The sequence below is a fragment of the Lutjanus erythropterus genome, chromosome 17 (assembly GCF_056507025.1).
Source record: "Lutjanus erythropterus isolate fLutEry1 chromosome 17, fLutEry1.hap2, whole genome shotgun sequence".
NCBI lineage: Eukaryota > Metazoa > Chordata > Actinopteri > Lutjaniformes > Lutjanidae > Lutjanus > Lutjanus erythropterus.
In genome coordinates, this window is record NC_139333.1 from 13,422,123 (window position 1) to 13,439,678 (window position 17,556).

A 17,556-nucleotide genomic window follows, 5' to 3' on the forward strand; every position below is an offset into this window, starting at 1 on the left:
TTGAAGTACTCAGGTAAAGGACAAGTACCTGAAAACTGTATTTGCGTTCTGTTTCCTTTGTACGGGTGTCCCGGGGGACTATATTGGAATATACGTAGCGCGTTTTGGATGTTTTATCCCTCAGCGGACACCGTCGAAGTGATCCAAACATTCAGCATGTGTTGTGTTTGGTCTGTGAAAGGAGTTCTGGGGGTTCTTGACTATGTATAAATGAGATGTCTGTGTTGCGCAGAGCTAAAACCTGGGAAATATCTGAGTCAGAAGACAGCGACGCCGAGACAAAACCAGATTTAAACCGTGATGAGAGCAGTCAAACAGAAACAGTCAGCACAGATTTAATAACAGAGGACCAGACTCCAGAGGACAAGTGCAAAACCCTCCCATCGCCACATAAGAAAAGCGAGTCTACTCAGTCTGCTGCTGTTTTGTCTCCTCCGCGACCAAAGGGACGTGGGACACCGAGTCCTGCTAGAAAACGCCGCAGCAAGGAGGAGATAGAGGCGGACAGACAGACAGCCAAGGACAGGAAGGAGGAGAGAGACAGACAGAGAACTGCTAAAGCCAGGGACAAGGAGGACAAAAGACAGGAGAGAGACAGACAGAGAGCAGCCAGAGCCCGGGACAAGGAGGAGAAGAGACAGGAGCAGCAGAGGAGGAGAGAAGCTGCCGAGAACCTCAAGAGTCTCAGGCCGGAGAACTGTTTAAAGTGTCTGACTGTCTGCATAGATCCAGGTACGCAAACTCACCATGCTGCCTTCAGGAACAGCTAGCCAAAATTCACAATAACAAATATGTGACAGGGATTTTGATTAAAATTATAGAATCTTTTTTTTAGAATTTAAGATGCATAGTACAGCAGTGTTTCAGAAGCGTTTCAGCAGTGAACAGCAACAGAACAGCTTACAGCAAACGTCTTACTTGACTTTGTTTTTGCTCCTCTAACCAAAACGTGCCTGTATTCACAAGCCTCAGTGTCTGAGCCAACGAGGACCGCTGACAGGCATCATCTGACCAGGTGTTTTTTTCCCCTCCAGCTCTCCTGCAGCAGGATGGATCAGATATCTTGCTGGACACCCTGGCTACCTTCGAGTGGAGGTTTAACATTGAGAGCCAGCAGCTCCCCCGCAGTATCACCTGGACCAGAGATTTACCCCAGGTAGACAACGCACGCTTCTTTGACATAATTTCTGTGCATATTGCTGCTACACCTGCAACTTTAAATTTACATTTTTTTTTTTTTTCTAATTCCTCTATTGTTTTGTTTTTAGCAGGGGGATGATGGTAAGGGCTTGGTGGAGGAGGAGCAAGTGGTTCTTGTGCTGGATGTGACCGACTTCATGGACATGGTGATCTCTGTGAAGAAAGTAAGCAAGCTTTTCATTTTTAATAAATTAGCTTTGACTGCAGCCTACATGGTGGACTGGTTGGAGACTTTGATGTCCTTTTTTTTTTTTTTTTTGCCTCTGCAGATGCTTGATAGTGAAGGGGAGGAGACGGGGGTGGGGTCTTTCCTCAGTCCTCTTTTTGAGTGTCTCAACCGGGATGCAAAGAGGGTGGTCACACTGTTAGTGACAGACTCTGAGCCAGATTACAGGTTAGTGTAGTGGTGGATAGACATTTATAAAAGCCAGTGACTTTGTTATTTACTAACTTTATTGGTCTTTATTGAATCAAAATACTTCTTCTGTCTTGGTTGATTTGAATTATTGTTTTACTCACCAACAGAACCAATGCTTGTGGTGAGCATTTACTATATGAGACGCTACACTCCAAACTGGGGATGGAGGATGTGGACATCGAGGAGGTCAGTTTACTGGCAGATTAATTTTATGGTGTGGATACATTTTTCTTAAACACTGTACACACTTGACATATCCTGTACATGAGCTGAGCTTTAACTGATCCAGTTCAGGTATGGAAGATGAGGGTGTCTTTGTCTTCTTTTCTCTCCAGGTTCTTGTGTACCTGCAACTCTACAAGAACATCTCGCTGGTCTTCCTGCATGACTGGCAGGACATCACAAACCATGTGTGCGCTGTCACTAAGGCCTTATCAAAGCGCCCGTACAAGTACGCAGCTACTGTCACATTAACAGACAAGGAAAATTTCCATCAGACAGTAATTTACATTTCCCCTGAGGTTGATATAGTTGTTCCCAGAGCCGTCAGACAAATATGGTGATCTTGGGTGTCACCCCATCACGTGACTAATCTGTCACCATCCTGACAGACTCCTGACGGAGCGAGCAGAGTTGCCCTTCTGCGTGGACGGCTCGTGGGCCAGCGGGGTTCGGGTTGAGCGGGACGGCTCGGGGCTGATCCAGGTCTGGAGCAAGCAGATCCAACAGCTGAACAGAGTTAGCCCCGCTGTGGCCTCTGCTGTGACCACAGCCTACCCGTCTCCTCAGCTGCTGCTGCAGGTACACCTGAGTGCACTTCAGTACAGTCCTGTAGAGCTCAGTGCAAAGAAGGCAGGTTCAACACTAGAAGACGTGGTGGCCTGGTATGCCACTGAGGTACTGAGGCTAAATCAGGGGACTGTGGGCCTTTTTAGTGCTTTGAAAGCATATCTCAAACCATATATGTGAATACATAAAATCACAGTGTCTAAGCAGATGATTTAAAGGGATATTTCATATTATTTGAAGCGGGGTTTTATGAGATAGTTAACCATAGTCGGTGTATTATCTGCAGTAGATGTTGATCGGCACACCCCTGCTATATTTAGAATGTTTTCACAGCTTGACCGCTGCATAGGTGAAATCTGTAATTTTACCTTGCAGAGCACATGAGTTGCAGGTCTACAGTTGCCTCAGTCTATTTGCGTTATGGAGTGACTTTGGTCGTCAAGGCTCAGTAGACCAGCAACTCCCATATTCTGCGAGGTAAAAACACTGATTTTTACATATGAAGTTTGGGTGGTTTGGAAAGAGTGATGATTGGTTTATATGACAGCGCTTTCCCATCAGAAAAGGCTGTCTGATGGTAAGGTCAGACTTTACCATTCAACAGGTAAAGCAGTGAAAATATATACTATACACTTAATTTGATTTCTTTTAGGTGGATCTTTTTTTAGTGGTTAAAGTACCTCCTCAGGAACTCTATCTGCGTCTCCTAACTGGGTCGTGCCGACCAGCATTTACTGTTGATAATACTCTTACAACCCAGCGTTAAATAATCTGACTATCCTTTTAATTTTAATTTCCCCATGTGTTTTTTAGGCGTACCAGAGTCTGGGTTCAGAAGAGGACAGAAAGGGGCTGCTTGCTGGTCTCTTAGTGAAGAGTGGAGGTAAAGAGAGGCGAATAGGACCCGAGATATCGGCCAGAATTTACCGCTGCCTTACAGCCCAGAACCCCCAGCTGGTCCTGGACTAATGTGTCCACTTGAGAGCAAGACAGATGGATGTCAGCAAGTAATCTGGTATCTTAATGACATTTCATCACCACTTGGCTGCTAATGTGTTAATGTTGATGTTTACAAGCTAAAAATATGCCTTCAATATCATGTTGGCCTTCCAGTAAAGCTATTTATACCTCCTCAAGAAATAGAATACATTAATTACTGAAATAAGATATCATTTGATTTGTATTTGTATATTTTGAATATTCTGTCTATGTATAAATGTTTAAAGGTTTTGTTTGAGGAACCTCTGTGAACTTTATATGTTTTGTTTATGAAATAAGCCTATAAAAATGAGCTACAACAAACTTTGCATTTTTCTTTTATTTTAGAGAATTTCCTGAGTAAGAAAGTTCATAAACAAAACTGTAAATAGAAAAACAAATCATCTTGTAAGCAAGAACACAACCGCTGTCGATATTCAAGATAAAATGCTGATTACAAAACACACATTTTACTGTACAAAAAAAAAAGTCGTTTCCACAGTATCAAAAAGCAACTCCTTTTCCCCCTGGAGTCTATCCCTGAGAATAACATGTGAACACAAGATTTTATTTTTTTTTGTCAGTCTAATCTGGAAAACATTAGGCCTTCCAAAGATGGTGACTGGCATATTAAAAAAAAAAGAAACACAAAAATCTGAGCAGTACAAATGGCTCTCATATAAATTGGCTAAAATGAGCATGAATGACCCAGATGTCACTCTAAAATCTCAACTTCTTACAAAGCCTCACTCGCTACATACTCAGTCCCTTTCCACATTCACTGACAAAGTTGTTTTACTGTCATGAACTTGCTAGATAAAAGAGCAGCAATACATTCAAAATGTTGACAGAAATATTGGCTAAAAGATGACTTTGCACTTTTCTCCAGGAGATTTTGATGGCAATGGTAGAATGGCTGTGTGCCAAACATGTTTTGACCACTAATTCATGTCCAGCGGCATCGTTTGCATTGGTAATCCTCTGGCTCGGAGCAGCAGCTGTCGTAGTCGCTGCTTGGAGGAGTTGGAGGGCAGTGGCAAGTGCAGGGTTGAGTCTGAGGTGACCTTTGACAGGGGCACTGGTAAGAGACTGTGTCAGGGAGCGGACTGGTGCAGGGACTCGGGGAGGCACAGGCACTCAGGGTGGAGACCGGGCTCGGGATGGGGATGGGGCTGGGGCTGCGGATCGAAGGCAGCTCCATCTCCTCCGGGAACTCCTCAGGCAAGGCCCTGTGCTGCTCAGAGGCCTCGGGGCTGCTGCTGAGGGTGAAGACCCAGCCCAGCTGTTGGTGGAGGAGGTTGCGTAAGCCCGGCGGCAGCTCCACGGCATTAAGTACGTCTGGGCAGTTTGGCAATGTTTGGCGGAGCCGGGCACAGCAAAGGTACTGCAGGGAGGTGGGTGTGTAGCAGGCACGGATGACCTTCATACTGCTTTTGGCTGCTGTGGAGCACACCATGGGGTAGAACTTCTTGTTCTGCAGCCGAGTGGCAGCAACACCTGGTGGAAGAAGATGAAAACTTCATGTAAGGGTTTCTTTTGTTTTATGCAGCCAACAAGACCTGCTTGAATTACAGAGAAACACACACCTATACAGTGTCGATTCTTGTAGAAGGTCAGGGTGCCGTGCCAGGTGTCCAGGTGCACTCCTATGATGGAGCCTTGGCCAAACCGAGAGGAAAACTTCACTTTGTCTCCTTTGTGCTGGAGGTGACCTTTGAACAGAAAAGAGGAAACTTAAATTTAGTAGTTGTGGTGGTGGAAGAGGAAGCATGGGGGAGTACCCACAATAAAATGTAAAATACTACAAGTTATGCATTTAAAATCCTGCTTGTTTGAAAGTACATAAGTATTATCAACATAAGGAAGCCCGTTTCCACCAATGTGATGAACAAAACTAAGATTCATTTTGCTGCTGACCTACAGCAGTCAGCAGCTTCCCACACCAGTACTTCTGTTGCTTCTCCAAACTATTCCTATGTCCATCTACTGCAGGCCACACACTGACTATGGATTAGTACCTCATACAACCCCACTTTAAAATACCCTGAACTATCCCTTTAAACATAGTATCTGAGTAAATGTAGTTTTCACTGCTGGTAGAAAGCTTTTGTCCACTTTCACAGATTCCCCTGATAAGTCATGGTATATTTTAACCACTATATTCTCAAGTTCTGACCTGTGTAAGAGAGTCCCCAACTGTCTTCATCGTGGCCCAGCAGGCTGCCAAAGCTGTACTTAAACTTCTCCAGGTTCACCTCCGAACTTCCAACTCCCACCATCTACACCGTTGAAACAGTAAAGACAAGATCAGAAGAGGTGAGAGGTTGCAATGATCCTCAACATCCATCACACTGAACAGAGACTTAGAAACATTTTCATGTGTGCTTTAGGTCACTGTGGCTGATATAACTTAAATATTATCCAAGGGGCTGCTACCCACCATGTCTGTTCCATAGACAGGAGAGGTCATCTTCACTTCCCAGAAGTGTTGGCCATCTGTGAGCTCCTTGGTGCCACGGATGGCCGCTGTGCCACAGCTGTAGTCTGAGTGGAAGCTCACCTTCCGGTTGTCACAGCTGAGGAAGGCTCCGGAGGACTTGAAGCGATCATCCCACTCCCAGTCAAAACCTGAGGGCACAAACAGCTGTATTAGCTGGATAGCTTTATCATTTGTAGCAACCTTTTTTTTTTAATTTTTACTCATACTAGTGGCATAGCGCTGGTCTGTTGTTCTGGTTGGTCGGGTATTTCTCTCACATCAGAGAGGCTTTGCTAGTTATAACTGACTGATGGGGAGTTTTACAGCTGTATTGTAAAGGTTTTTTCCCCTGTAAGGACTGCCATTACAGGGTTGATATCATCTACAAGTGCTCTCTGTCTCTCAGTCCACACTACCTGCTATGATTTGACTAATTACACTTAGCAAATGAGGGGACATAGGGGACACTGTTACCTTCTTTAGTTGAGGTAAGTAAAGGCTCCAGTCACTATTTGAGGAAATTAGCATGCATCTTAGTTTTAGTTCTGGCATTTTGACTAAAATGCCAGTTTGTTTTAGTCATTTGAGTTGTTTCAGTTTTAGTGTAGGTTTAGACTAAAAGACTAGATATAAGATTTTAGTTGACTAGACTAAATGCACTGAAACATGATTCCAGCAACCCAGTGACCCTATTTTTTTTTTTTTTTTGCCTGGGGTCTTATGTTCAGTATGGACACTGTATGCTCCCTAAATTTACAGTGTAAATGTCTGACAGTACAGAGCCACTGTAGTTTAGAGGTGACATCTAGCTATTGGTAACAGTCCTATGCTATTAAGCTACTAAACTTTCTAAAAAGCACCAAAACAAGAGGAGCTTAATGTAATGTTGCTGGCAACACTGTATTAAGTGCAAGTTAAAAGTGTGAGTTGAAAATATTCAGCAAAAAGTCACATTTATTGTGGGGCTTTGCAAACTGTGTGGGGAGGACCAGGTGGAGCAGAGAGACAGAGCTGCCGCTCGCCTGCAGACAGCCGCCGAGCTCTGGGAAGCTTTGGAGGAGAGAGCTGAGGGAGGAGCTGGAGCTTCTCTCAACTCGTCCCTGCCTAACATTTTTGGCTCGTTTTTATTCACTGACAATAAATCTGTCACTGGAGTTCGTCATCAACACTACACACCGCCAATTTACAGTGTCTCCCGCTGTGTTCATATGGTGTATTACTGTATCCATCAGATTTTACTCACCCTGATCCTCCTCCCCACAGAGGCAGTCACCGGTGACACCGAAGTCTGGGCTGAGCTCCTCCTGTCGGTCACACTGGCAGAAAGACTCCCCCTTCACCGGCACCGTGCTGGGCAAGGCCACCACCTCCGATACGGACTGAGAACTCGGTAGATAATCCACCTCGGACTCCAGGTCACTGATCTGGTTGACACAAACGGGACAAACAGCATCTTGTAAGTCCATAGATGTGGCCATGGTCTGGTGGAGAGATCCTGAGGAGTATCTTCAAGGTTTTCTTGGTTCTACTGATGCTTTTTTGTAAAGTCTAAACCTAAAAGAATTATAGTTGCTTATCCTGGATGGAAAAATTACGGTCTTGCACTGGACCATCCAAAGAGTCAAGTGAGAGCCGTATCACCCATATACCATGTTTCAAAGACTCAACAAGTTAGCCTTTTCCCCTACAAGCTGTTCATGGTTCCTATTGGTGAAAGAGGTCATGTATGCTAGTAAGTAAAATTAGACCCCTTCCAAAAATACTGAGCCTCCCTCCCTTTCCTTTGGAGACCTGACCATGTCTTACTCACCGTATAGCCATTTCAGACAGGGGACAGTCCCAGTGGAAAACTACTGCTACTCAGGTAGAAATATTACCTTTCACATGTGGAATACTTCTTCTACGGACTGAACTACTTCTTACCCTCCAACACACGTCTTACTCTCCAGTCACACCAAATATACACTCCATCTGTACCTTTCTCTTTTCATTGCACAGCGGCACTGTGCTGATCTCATCTGATAGTTTATGCAACAAATACACTGTAAAGTGGTTTTGGTATGGCCCCAGTGCACACTATCATAATGGGCCCAAGTGACAAAAATAACGACTTTTTTTTATTCATTTAATTGAAAAACAGTAACAGTTTATTTATAATTTTTTTAATATATTTTTTTATCTATATTTCTTTATTATACCGGATTACTACTGACTATTTTACAAAGCAAACAAACAGCACACATATCAAATAGCACTATTTTTAATTTAATGTAAGATCTTCCTTGGACACAGGCAAATTTTTGAGGTGGCTCACAAGGCCCCGTTCTCTACCTGAGACATTTACCCATTTTCCTTACATGTGTGCTGGTTGCTTGACTTGGTTTGCCTCGGGATGTCAGCCCAGTACATAAGGAACTCGCATCTTCATTACAACAGGGCTCTCCGCTTCAAACTGAGTCTTTTAAATGAAGATGAGCTTGAAGTGAATAAACACTTAATTTCCTATAAATTCTTAACAATAAACTTCCCATGTGATTTTGTTATATAAAAGCAGGAAAGAAACTAAACTTCAACCCACTAAACACACAGACTTTAAAAAATATCTCTCTCTCTGGTGTCCTGCACACACAAGTTCAGTCTCACAACACTACCTGTCCATTTTTACGCACCTGAAAGTGCAATAATAAGTTTTACAATAATGATTTTAATGTGTAATACTGTGTTATACACTGGCATCTCTATTGCATTTATATTTTACATGTCAAACATTTCAACTAATACTCTTTTCATTATTATTGTTATACACACACACCTATTCATAGACCCATTTATCATACTGTACATATACTTTACATCTTTCTTATTTCTGATTTTTCTTTATATATATTTTGTTATATATTGTAGTACAATGCACACATTTTTTTTTTACATACTTATTACTTCTATTTTCTAGTTTTATTTTAATTCTCCATGCCTATATATTATTGGAGCAACTGTAAAGAAACCTATTAAAGTATTTCTGATTCTGATTACACACTTTGTTCTACTTTTCTTTCATTCTATCCTGGTGTCTCACCTGTGTTGTTGTCTGGCTGTCCCATTCTTCCCTGTCTGACGTCTGGACCACTGCCATGGCATCTGTCTCGTGCCGTGCTTCGCTCCACGCCAAATGCCGAGTCCGGCCGTTCCTGCCTCTTCTCAGCATGGCAGCTCTGTGGAAAGCAGACCCAACGTCTTATGACCAGCTGGCATACTGTATGTGTAGTAGTAGGCATGGACATGGTATTTATGTCAAGTTAAGGTCAGTGTTGAAGTCTTGGTTTACAGATTATTTACTGTTGTTTTGTTTGTTGAGGTCACATTATTTTCTGACTCTCTACATATCTGGTTACACATTTTCCAAACCCAGCAGGCTGTATTCAAGGAAGAGAGACAGGAATAACTTGTCCTATTGAATCTATTTCAGATTGAAAGGGGCTTCATGGGAATTAAAAGCTACTGATTAAGCTGAGTGTGCGTCTAACTCAAACAAATGATAGATATCCTCATGTTGTTGCAGTATTCAAATTTTGTTATCTTTTATGGGGTTACTGATGACCTTAAAGGTACAAAGTGTTTTCCTCTAAAACAATTGACACAGTTGAATTCCTTGTACTTGCAATTATTATTAGAGTTGTAAGTGCAAAGTGTGAGCCACCTTGGATTCACGGCATTTTTCCCTCACTTGTTGACAGCTAAAAGTGGGTCAGTTAAAATGTGAACAACAGGCATTCTCTCTGGGCTTTACTAAGTTTAACAGTGTTTTTCACAAACCTTTCCAAACCAGTTCTTCAGGTCAGTGTGAACCTGCAAAATATCCTTGTGAGGCCTATTTCAGTCTGCCCCATATGCCACAGTTGGCAGCAGGTTGTGTTTCCATTCACTCTACCTGTGTCAGCCTTTAAACCCAACCCTCTGCTCTGCCACTGTGGCAGCAAGGCTGTCGGTTAGCTTCAACAGCAGGTAGACACAGATAAGGTCACCTGATCTGACGTCTGATGTGTACTAATCATACATAACTAATGTCCTGTGTTTACACGCCTGCTCGTACTGACTGTGACACCTGCCTACCTAATTATGTGGCACTTTAATTCACCATGCAAGAGAAGTTTGGATGTAATTCTGGTGGGATGGAGGTGGATTTTATAGATTGTGTTATGAAAATTTAACTTTCTCCACACTGGAAAAAAAAAGTTGAGGAAACTCATAATTTTAAGGCAACTGTCTTTACTAGATTTACTCTTACTCTAATTCTTAAATTCTGAAATAAACTAAAAAAGGTTTTGCTGACCTATAATATTTTTGAGATAGTTTACTTTTCTTATTTTGATAAACTTTAGAACCCTCCAATTTTTTTTGGAAGGTCATAGTTAGCTGTAAACCCAATTTGTCATTATTTGGATGCTTGAAAATTCAATGTTTGCAATATAATAAAATGATTAATCATTTTCAGATTATGTTGACTTTGGAAGCCCCCGTGGACAAAAGTGGTAATGTTTCTACCATAATAACCACAAAATATAATTTCAAAAAACAAATTATCTAAACAAAACTTCCCCCCTGCTTGTTTTTAACTGGCTAATGTACCACTAACTGTAATGTTGCTTGTGAAAATGTAAACACAGGCCTGTTTCATTTGATTCCAATCAGATTCCAGCTGTCAGACTGTTTCATAATCAGTTAAAAACTCTGCTTAGTTGCTTTCATGAATTTACTCAACAAATCAAAGATTATAGGTTGGACAAATGTTGTTTTTTTTTAGTTTATTTCAAAGTGTACGAGTTTGGTTCAAAACTAAAAAGAATAGTCAGGACGACTGTCTTGAAATTATGAGTTTTCTCAACTTTTTTAAACAGTGCTCTAAAAGTACCACTTTTAAGAAAAACTTTTGGGAAATTTAAGTCAAAGTTTGTTTGCAGGGAACAATTACACTATAAGAGAATAAACTGTCAGTGAAGTTGATGCAATCCCAGCGACAAGAACATTATAGAAATTATGCCTCTATCTAGTAAATATTCATACATCTGCCTCTCTTCTGGGCGTTATGATGTGGAAAGCAGACAGATCCACATTTATTGATCAAAACCAGAGCTGAGAAAACAATCTTATCTGTTCTGAGGTGTTTACCACTTTCACAGACAGTAATCATTACAATCCATAGGCTAAATTCCAGTGTTTTGTTTTTCTGAAATGCATCCCTGTTTACAGTTAACCGAGATATACATATGTAAAAAGATCACTTGTGTACCTCCACCTGATAGCATGTCTCGGTTAATGCAACCACTCGGCACAGCAGCTGGTGAGTGCTTTACAGCAGGTGCAGGAGATAACTCCCAATCATTTAGATTAGTTAGTCTGGAGCAAGTCACACTTTAATTGGGCCTTACCCTACATACTGTAAATGCATCATCTGGACCATCTCAGTCAGGATAAACTGCAGTAGCAATATTCTGATTGACATGATATGAATGCAGTCTCAGTAGGAAGATGACAGCGATGTGAATGATTTTTATGTTTCAGATCAAGTCATCGTCCACGTCCTGCTCAGGGTTTTTATTCAAATACACCAGAATGTCCTCATGCTGTCCTTTATCAGTGATCCACCTCAGACAGTTTTTATTTATAATACAGATCAGTGCAATATTAGACTATATATATTCTCACTGTCATTCTCTATAATAGTATAATGTTTAAATTTCAGCAGATACTGTGTGTTCAGTAATTGAGACTCTACAGCTGATATTTTGTTGTATCTTTAACTCAAAACTCAATCAACCACAGTATAGCATGATTTATTAATTTTAGCAATAATTAGTCTCTTACCTTGCAGTAGTCTTCCTATACACTGTCTTGCAGTGGCTCATTTGAATGCTGGTGTGTCTCTATGTCCGACCTTGTGACAGGTGCAGTTTGCACTCTGTCCCACTTCTCCGCAGGCAGGACGTAAACATTACTTCTCCACGCCCTCCGTGTGTTCTTACTGGATAAGACCTGTGTGTGGGAGGAGTTTATGTTAATTTGTTAAATTACCTTTGCCCAAGTGGTCAAACTACCTGTGGTGCAAATGATGTAGAGACATAATGTGTGGTCTGCTGATTTGATAACATAAGGAGGGGAATACCCACCATCCAGATGCACCGATCAGCAAAAATCAGTCAATCAATCAATAATAATAAAAAAAAGAGATAGTTTATACTCCTGCTAATCATTCAGTTGAAGGATACTTCACATCTCTAATCACAATTTCATAAATAAGATAATGGTAATCGATATTATTATCATCATGGTGGGAATGGTATCTACTATTACTATGTGATAGATATTATGAATCTATCTCGTTAACAAAATAACTATATGTGTCCCCATATAAAAACCTGTGTCTGGTGCCAGCTGTTTGCCTTTAACACAGGTAATTATCACTGACGTTATGAGTCAAATACATCCGGATCAGTTTACAGAAACACAAAAATACACTTTTGCCATTAATTTTGAGCCTTTGTGGTATGATTGAATGCACGGTTGGTGCGGAACGACAGCCTATTGGTGGCGTTGGTTGGAAGGCGGGCTTAGAAGTAACATTCGCTTCGTGATTTGTTAGATGGCGTATGACGTTATACGGAAGTAGTCGAAACCCGGTGCTGCTGTGTGCATGATTGAAGCTCCACATTCAAAATATGGAACAAGATAATGGTATGAAGTTCATTATAAAGTTTATTAGAAGGTTACGTCTTTATTTGTTGCTCGATCAGCTGTACACGAACTGTGTCTTCTTTTTTTTCAGAGATGGCAGCTGTCTGAAACTGATACGTGTTTGATAATAGTAATCGATTTATAGCCTAACATTAGCTAACTGGCTAGCGGTTAGCGGACGCTAATTTTAAATCAGCTAAAGTTTTAAACATTTAGCTCTGTTAACTTTGTAAAACATCGAAGCGAACCGAAACGTTTTCATATCATCGGAGGAGTTATTGTCTATATGAACAAGTCGATACGTAGTTAAACATTATCTCAAACCTACTTCTGTTGAACTTGTGAACTCGAGTGATGAAATATGTCATTATTGGTCCCTAACAACAACATTTCTCCTTCTCCTTATCATATTATTTAACAGTTTAATTTACCAACTCTCTGGATTGTTGTGCTGTAATTTACTGGAATTTAAACTTAAGAAATAACTTTGCATCTATCTGCTGCGTCATGCTGAATTGACCTTTGTTTCTCTGCTCCTCTCCACAGGAGACGGGACCTTGTCTCAGGTTCGGCATGTTGTGTTGGTCCTGTCGGGTAAAGGAGGTGTGGGAAAGAGCACCATCACCACAGAGTTAGCTCTGGCTCTCAGACATGCTGGGAAAAAGGTGAGTTCACAGACCAGCTGCGTCTATATGCAGCTTAATACATGACGTCAGTATAGGCTGGCACGATATTACTCTGTCTTAAACACACATGGAGCCTTTATAAAGACTGTAGGTGGTTATGATACATGTATGAACACAATACTTTAAATCTCATTGTATTATAATAATATTAATGTTGTTGTTAATAATGATGTGTTCATCAGGTTGGCATCCTGGATGTTGATCTGTGTGGGCCCAGTATCCCCCGCATGCTGAGTGTTGGCCGGCCTGATGTGCACCAGTGTGACTCAGGATGGGTGCCCGTCTACACTGATGCTCAGAAGACCCTCGCATTGATGTCAATCGGCTTCCTGCTGGAGGACCCAGATGAAGCAGTGGTGTGGAGGGGGCCCAAGAAAACCGGTATGCTATTCTCCCAATGTAATGGTCTGTATGGCAGCGTATCGCTGCTACATCAGAAAAACAATAACACATTATCAGTATCACATTATAATATGAAATGTTTATCATTATAACAATATGCTTTTCAGGCTATAACAAGATATTTCCATAGTATTACAACATAGAAACATACCACATTATAACAAGAAACTTCAAGAAACTATTCATATTGTTATAACGTGACACATTTCATGTGATAATGTCATACCTCATTCATATAATGTAAAACTTTTCACATTATCACATGATTATGTGGAGCATCATAAAGATATAAGTCATCTCATTATAACAATAATCACATAATATGAAACATGTCATGCTTTTACAAGATAAATAGTTCATTGTTATAACAATAAAATGTCTTGTTATAACAATAACTTCACACAGTATTACATGAAACTTTACTCAAACTTTATTTATGGAACACATTTCGTACACTGGGTAACACAATGTGCTTTACATTAAGTGAAAATACACACAATCATAAAAATGCAAGTGCAGATAAATATGCACATCAAAAAGTGTACAGTTATGCAAAAGTCAGTGTGAAACACAAAAATACTTAAATGTCAAAGATATACAAAACACATGCACATATATCAAAGATAATAGTTAAAAAGGAAGTACTACTCTATAATAATAATAATAATAATAATAAGAAGAAGAAGAAGTATGGCGGATTATATATAATGTGCCTTTGTGCATTGCACATCAGGCACACTGAATAAAATAACACTAATCATTGTGATGTTCTGTTTTTCTGCCTTAACATCTATTTTTCAACACAAACCTGTGATGGATTTTTTGCACTTGAACTCACCTTCCTCTGCCCATCTCTGATTGTCCTGTCCCACAGCTTTGATTGGCCAGTTTGTGTCCGACGTAGCATGGGGAGAGCTGGACGTGCTGCTGGTGGACACGCCGCCAGGGACGTCTGATGAGCATTTGGCAGTACTGGAGAACCTGAAAAAACACAGCAGAGTGGATGGAGCCATTTTGGTCACCACACCTCAGGTACATTTCTCATTTTCTCAGTTTGAAGAGTTAGTTCTTCATTTCACACAAAGAACTTAGAGCTACTCCTGTTGGAGCTACTCTGTTCCATCATTGGCACAACGACAGTGGATTTATAAAAGTTTTTAGTGCACGGGGGTAGGGACTGAATTCAGAATGGACCTTCATCATTGTTCACTGTTACTATCATTATATGTTTTCTTCAAACTATAAAAAAGAAGAGTCTCTAGAGAGTTTCAACTCTCAAACAATGCATGCTGGGAAGTCTGCTAATACGCTGATCATACGTCTTTAGAAACTTTATTTAATTAGTTGATTGAACTCTGTGTTGTGCATTCTTTAAGCTCATCATTTCAAGTCAAAAGTTAGAAGAACTCATGTTCATAAGTTCTTGAGTGTTCTGAAAATAAATACTAGAAGTTTCATTAACTCGAACAAATAAAACTTGTATATTTAAGTTAAGATTAGTTGATTCTGCTTAATTATTGTCTGACAGTGTGTATGTAATTTAAAGACAATTTACCAGCACTGTGGCTTGAACTGTGAAAAACACTTTGACTGCCATTATATTGTGTGTGAATGCTAATTCATGCCATCTTCATAACTACATAGAAAGCAACAAAAATGATTAATTGCGCATAACAAACACGTATGTTTTCTGGTCTTGTGTTGACTACAGGCAGTATCCACGGGGGATGTAAGGCGAGAGATCACCTTCTGTAAGAAGACAGGAGTGCGGATCCTGGGCATCATAGAGAATATGAGTGGCTTTGTTTGTCCACACTGCTCAGTATGTTAACTTTCATATAATTCTTTGGAGATTTCAGGTGTGAAATAACAATAATGCCTTATGAAACTACATTAATGTGCATCCAAGTATGACAGGCTTGGAAGGATATAAATGCTGTCTACAAAAAAACTGTGTCCCTTTTAAAAAATGTGTTCAATCAGAAATTCACCAAAATACATATGCAAAGTTTGTGTTTTTTCATTCAGTCAGACTGTATTGATTTTAACAAACATTCTTTGTTCTCAGGAGTGCAGCAACATTTTCTCAAAAGGTGGCGGTGAAGAGTTGGCAAAGCTGACTGGATCAATATTCCTGGGTGAGATCAATGGGATTGAATAACATGTAATGTTAGCTTCCAGCCACAAGGTGTCACAACACACTGTGACTGCACATCACTCTTCACCCACCATTCATGACTTAGGAGGCATTTTGCATCACTGACATGCTGCTAAAATGGTCGATCCAGATTTGAGTGCGGCTGCAGGTTTAAAACACATCACATCCTCATCAATAATTATTGGTCAAATGAATTGATCATTTAACATTTTCCCTTAGTGCTTATCTGATTTGTGTGTGGATCAATCTCATGAGTAATGATGCAGCTAATTCAGCAAACCCTGTGGCAGTGACACGCTGTGGTATGCATAGCTTTAGCTATGCAAGTATTTATTAGTCAAGGCCCCTTAACATCCACTCGATACATCCTCAATGTTGATTATCATTCCTTTCTACGTTAGTTAAATGCTACTTTCTTGCATAAGGTGGCTGTGAATCATTTCTCAGCAGAGATATATCAGGTGTGACATTACATGCAGTCATGGGTCAGGTAAAACCAGTATCAACATCATGTCCTGTGTGTTTCAGGCGCTGTGCCCTTGGATCCTCTGCTCAGCACCAGTATAGAGGAGGGCAAAGACTTCATGCTGTCATTTCCCGACAGTGCCACCTTCAGCGCCATCAGCAGTATTTGCCAGACTCTGCTCCACAGCCTCCAAACTGCTTGACTCATGATTTTATTCACTCAAAATGTTGCATTGTGTTCACATTTTTAGCACAGTGTAATTCTGAAAGTCATTGTGTAGATGTAATGATTTCTATGTTGCATTTTTGTCCTGTACAGTTTAACATTATATAAAGCTATTTCCTGATTATCTTGTTTTATTCATTATTTAATACATCAGTATGAGCAAACAGTAGGGGAGTCTGGGGGCAACTTTAACACACTCAATTCTCCAGATCAGAAACAAGATAGAGTGATGACACTTTACTGTGCACTACTCACTAAGATTCTGCCTGTGGAAAAGAAGCAGGACCATCAAAAATAGACTTACTTTGCATGTGATCCCTGACCTCTGTAAGAAATTAAACCCAGTACAAAAAGAAAAATCTTAACATTGAGATACTACAGCGGTAATGTGTTTACTTTGAGGTTTGCTTTTGAGATACAGTGGGTTGATATGACTTATTTTTTCAGTGTTAGTGTTGCCCCCACCAAGGGGAAAACTGTTAAGACTATGACTTGCAAAAATTTTAAAGGTAGAAAAACACACAGGAGATACCAGGATGTCAAATATTGATATTTGGTGTTGGTAAAGCATTCTGTTGCACCTCTTGACAGTCTTCACCACGCTTCTAATGGGTCATAAGTGATGATTGAAAGGGATTATATTATATTAGTCTATAAATTTTAGGAAAATTTTGCATATTATACCATCTAATATTATAGTCTTGTCCTTGTTAGTGAAGTTTTATTCATCAGTGCACATATGTTTCTTGTATCAAAAGATGACTAGTGTATTATGTATATAAGTGATCTGTTATGAGAGGAAATGTTACAATTGCTTCCGGTCTCCCCTACAATGCAGGCTTTGTCTGCAGTTATCTTTTATTGCTACAGTCGCAATTCTTGTGTTAACCACAGTGTGAAGATAAACTCTCACCACACAGTGGAACAGGAAGAGATGAATGCTGCAACACAGCTGATACAATACAGCAAATTCAGAGACATCATTTTGTAATAAAAAAAAATCCAGGTCACGCTGCCTGTAAAAGA

At 40.4% G+C, this 17,556-nt stretch overlaps 3 protein-coding genes across 6 annotated transcripts; 2 read left to right on the forward strand and 1 right to left on the reverse strand.

The window, feature by feature from the left end:
* The first annotated feature begins 27 nt into the window (after nucleotides 1-27).
* Nucleotides 28-3,709, forward strand: eme2 (essential meiotic structure-specific endonuclease subunit 2). 4 transcript variants are annotated; one of them, XM_084740477.1, is made up of 8 exons: nucleotides 29-732; nucleotides 1,035-1,156; nucleotides 1,272-1,364; nucleotides 1,470-1,594; nucleotides 1,726-1,804; nucleotides 1,954-2,069; nucleotides 2,230-2,419; nucleotides 3,221-3,709. In XM_084740477.1, the coding sequence occupies exons 1-8, from the start codon at nucleotides 216-218 to the stop codon at nucleotides 3,374-3,376; spliced, it is 1,398 nt and encodes a 465-aa protein (XP_084596603.1). In that variant the 5' UTR covers nucleotides 29-215; the 3' UTR covers nucleotides 3,377-3,709. The 4 variants fall into 4 exon arrangements, with proteins under 4 accessions (XP_084596601.1, XP_084596603.1, XP_084596599.1 ...); XM_084740476.1 differs by having other exon boundaries at nucleotides 32-732; nucleotides 1,269-1,364; XM_084740475.1 differs by having other exon boundaries at nucleotides 28-732; nucleotides 1,272-1,594.
* A 605-nt stretch (nucleotides 3,710-4,314) lies between these two features.
* Nucleotides 4,315-11,883, reverse strand: spsb3b (splA/ryanodine receptor domain and SOCS box containing 3b). The gene is made up of 7 exons (XM_084740478.1): nucleotides 11,727-11,883; nucleotides 8,941-9,076; nucleotides 7,108-7,288; nucleotides 5,826-6,013; nucleotides 5,562-5,664; nucleotides 4,972-5,097; nucleotides 4,315-4,882 (listed from the first exon to the last, which is right to left on the reverse strand). Exons 1-7 carry the CDS (start codon nucleotides 11,765-11,767, stop codon nucleotides 4,332-4,334), a joined length of 1,326 nt encoding a protein of 441 aa, XP_084596604.1. The 5' UTR covers nucleotides 11,768-11,883; the 3' UTR covers nucleotides 4,315-4,331.
* Nucleotides 11,884-12,457: 574 nt separating this feature from the next.
* nubp2 (nucleotide binding protein 2 (MinD homolog, E. coli)) lies at nucleotides 12,458-16,654 on the forward strand. The gene is made up of 7 exons (XM_084740479.1): nucleotides 12,458-12,593; nucleotides 13,140-13,258; nucleotides 13,462-13,660; nucleotides 14,556-14,713; nucleotides 15,393-15,503; nucleotides 15,750-15,819; nucleotides 16,368-16,654. The coding sequence occupies exons 1-7, from the start codon at nucleotides 12,578-12,580 to the stop codon at nucleotides 16,505-16,507; spliced, it is 813 nt and encodes a 270-aa protein (XP_084596605.1). The 5' UTR covers nucleotides 12,458-12,577; the 3' UTR covers nucleotides 16,508-16,654.
* Nucleotides 16,655-17,556: the final 902 nt, after the last annotated feature.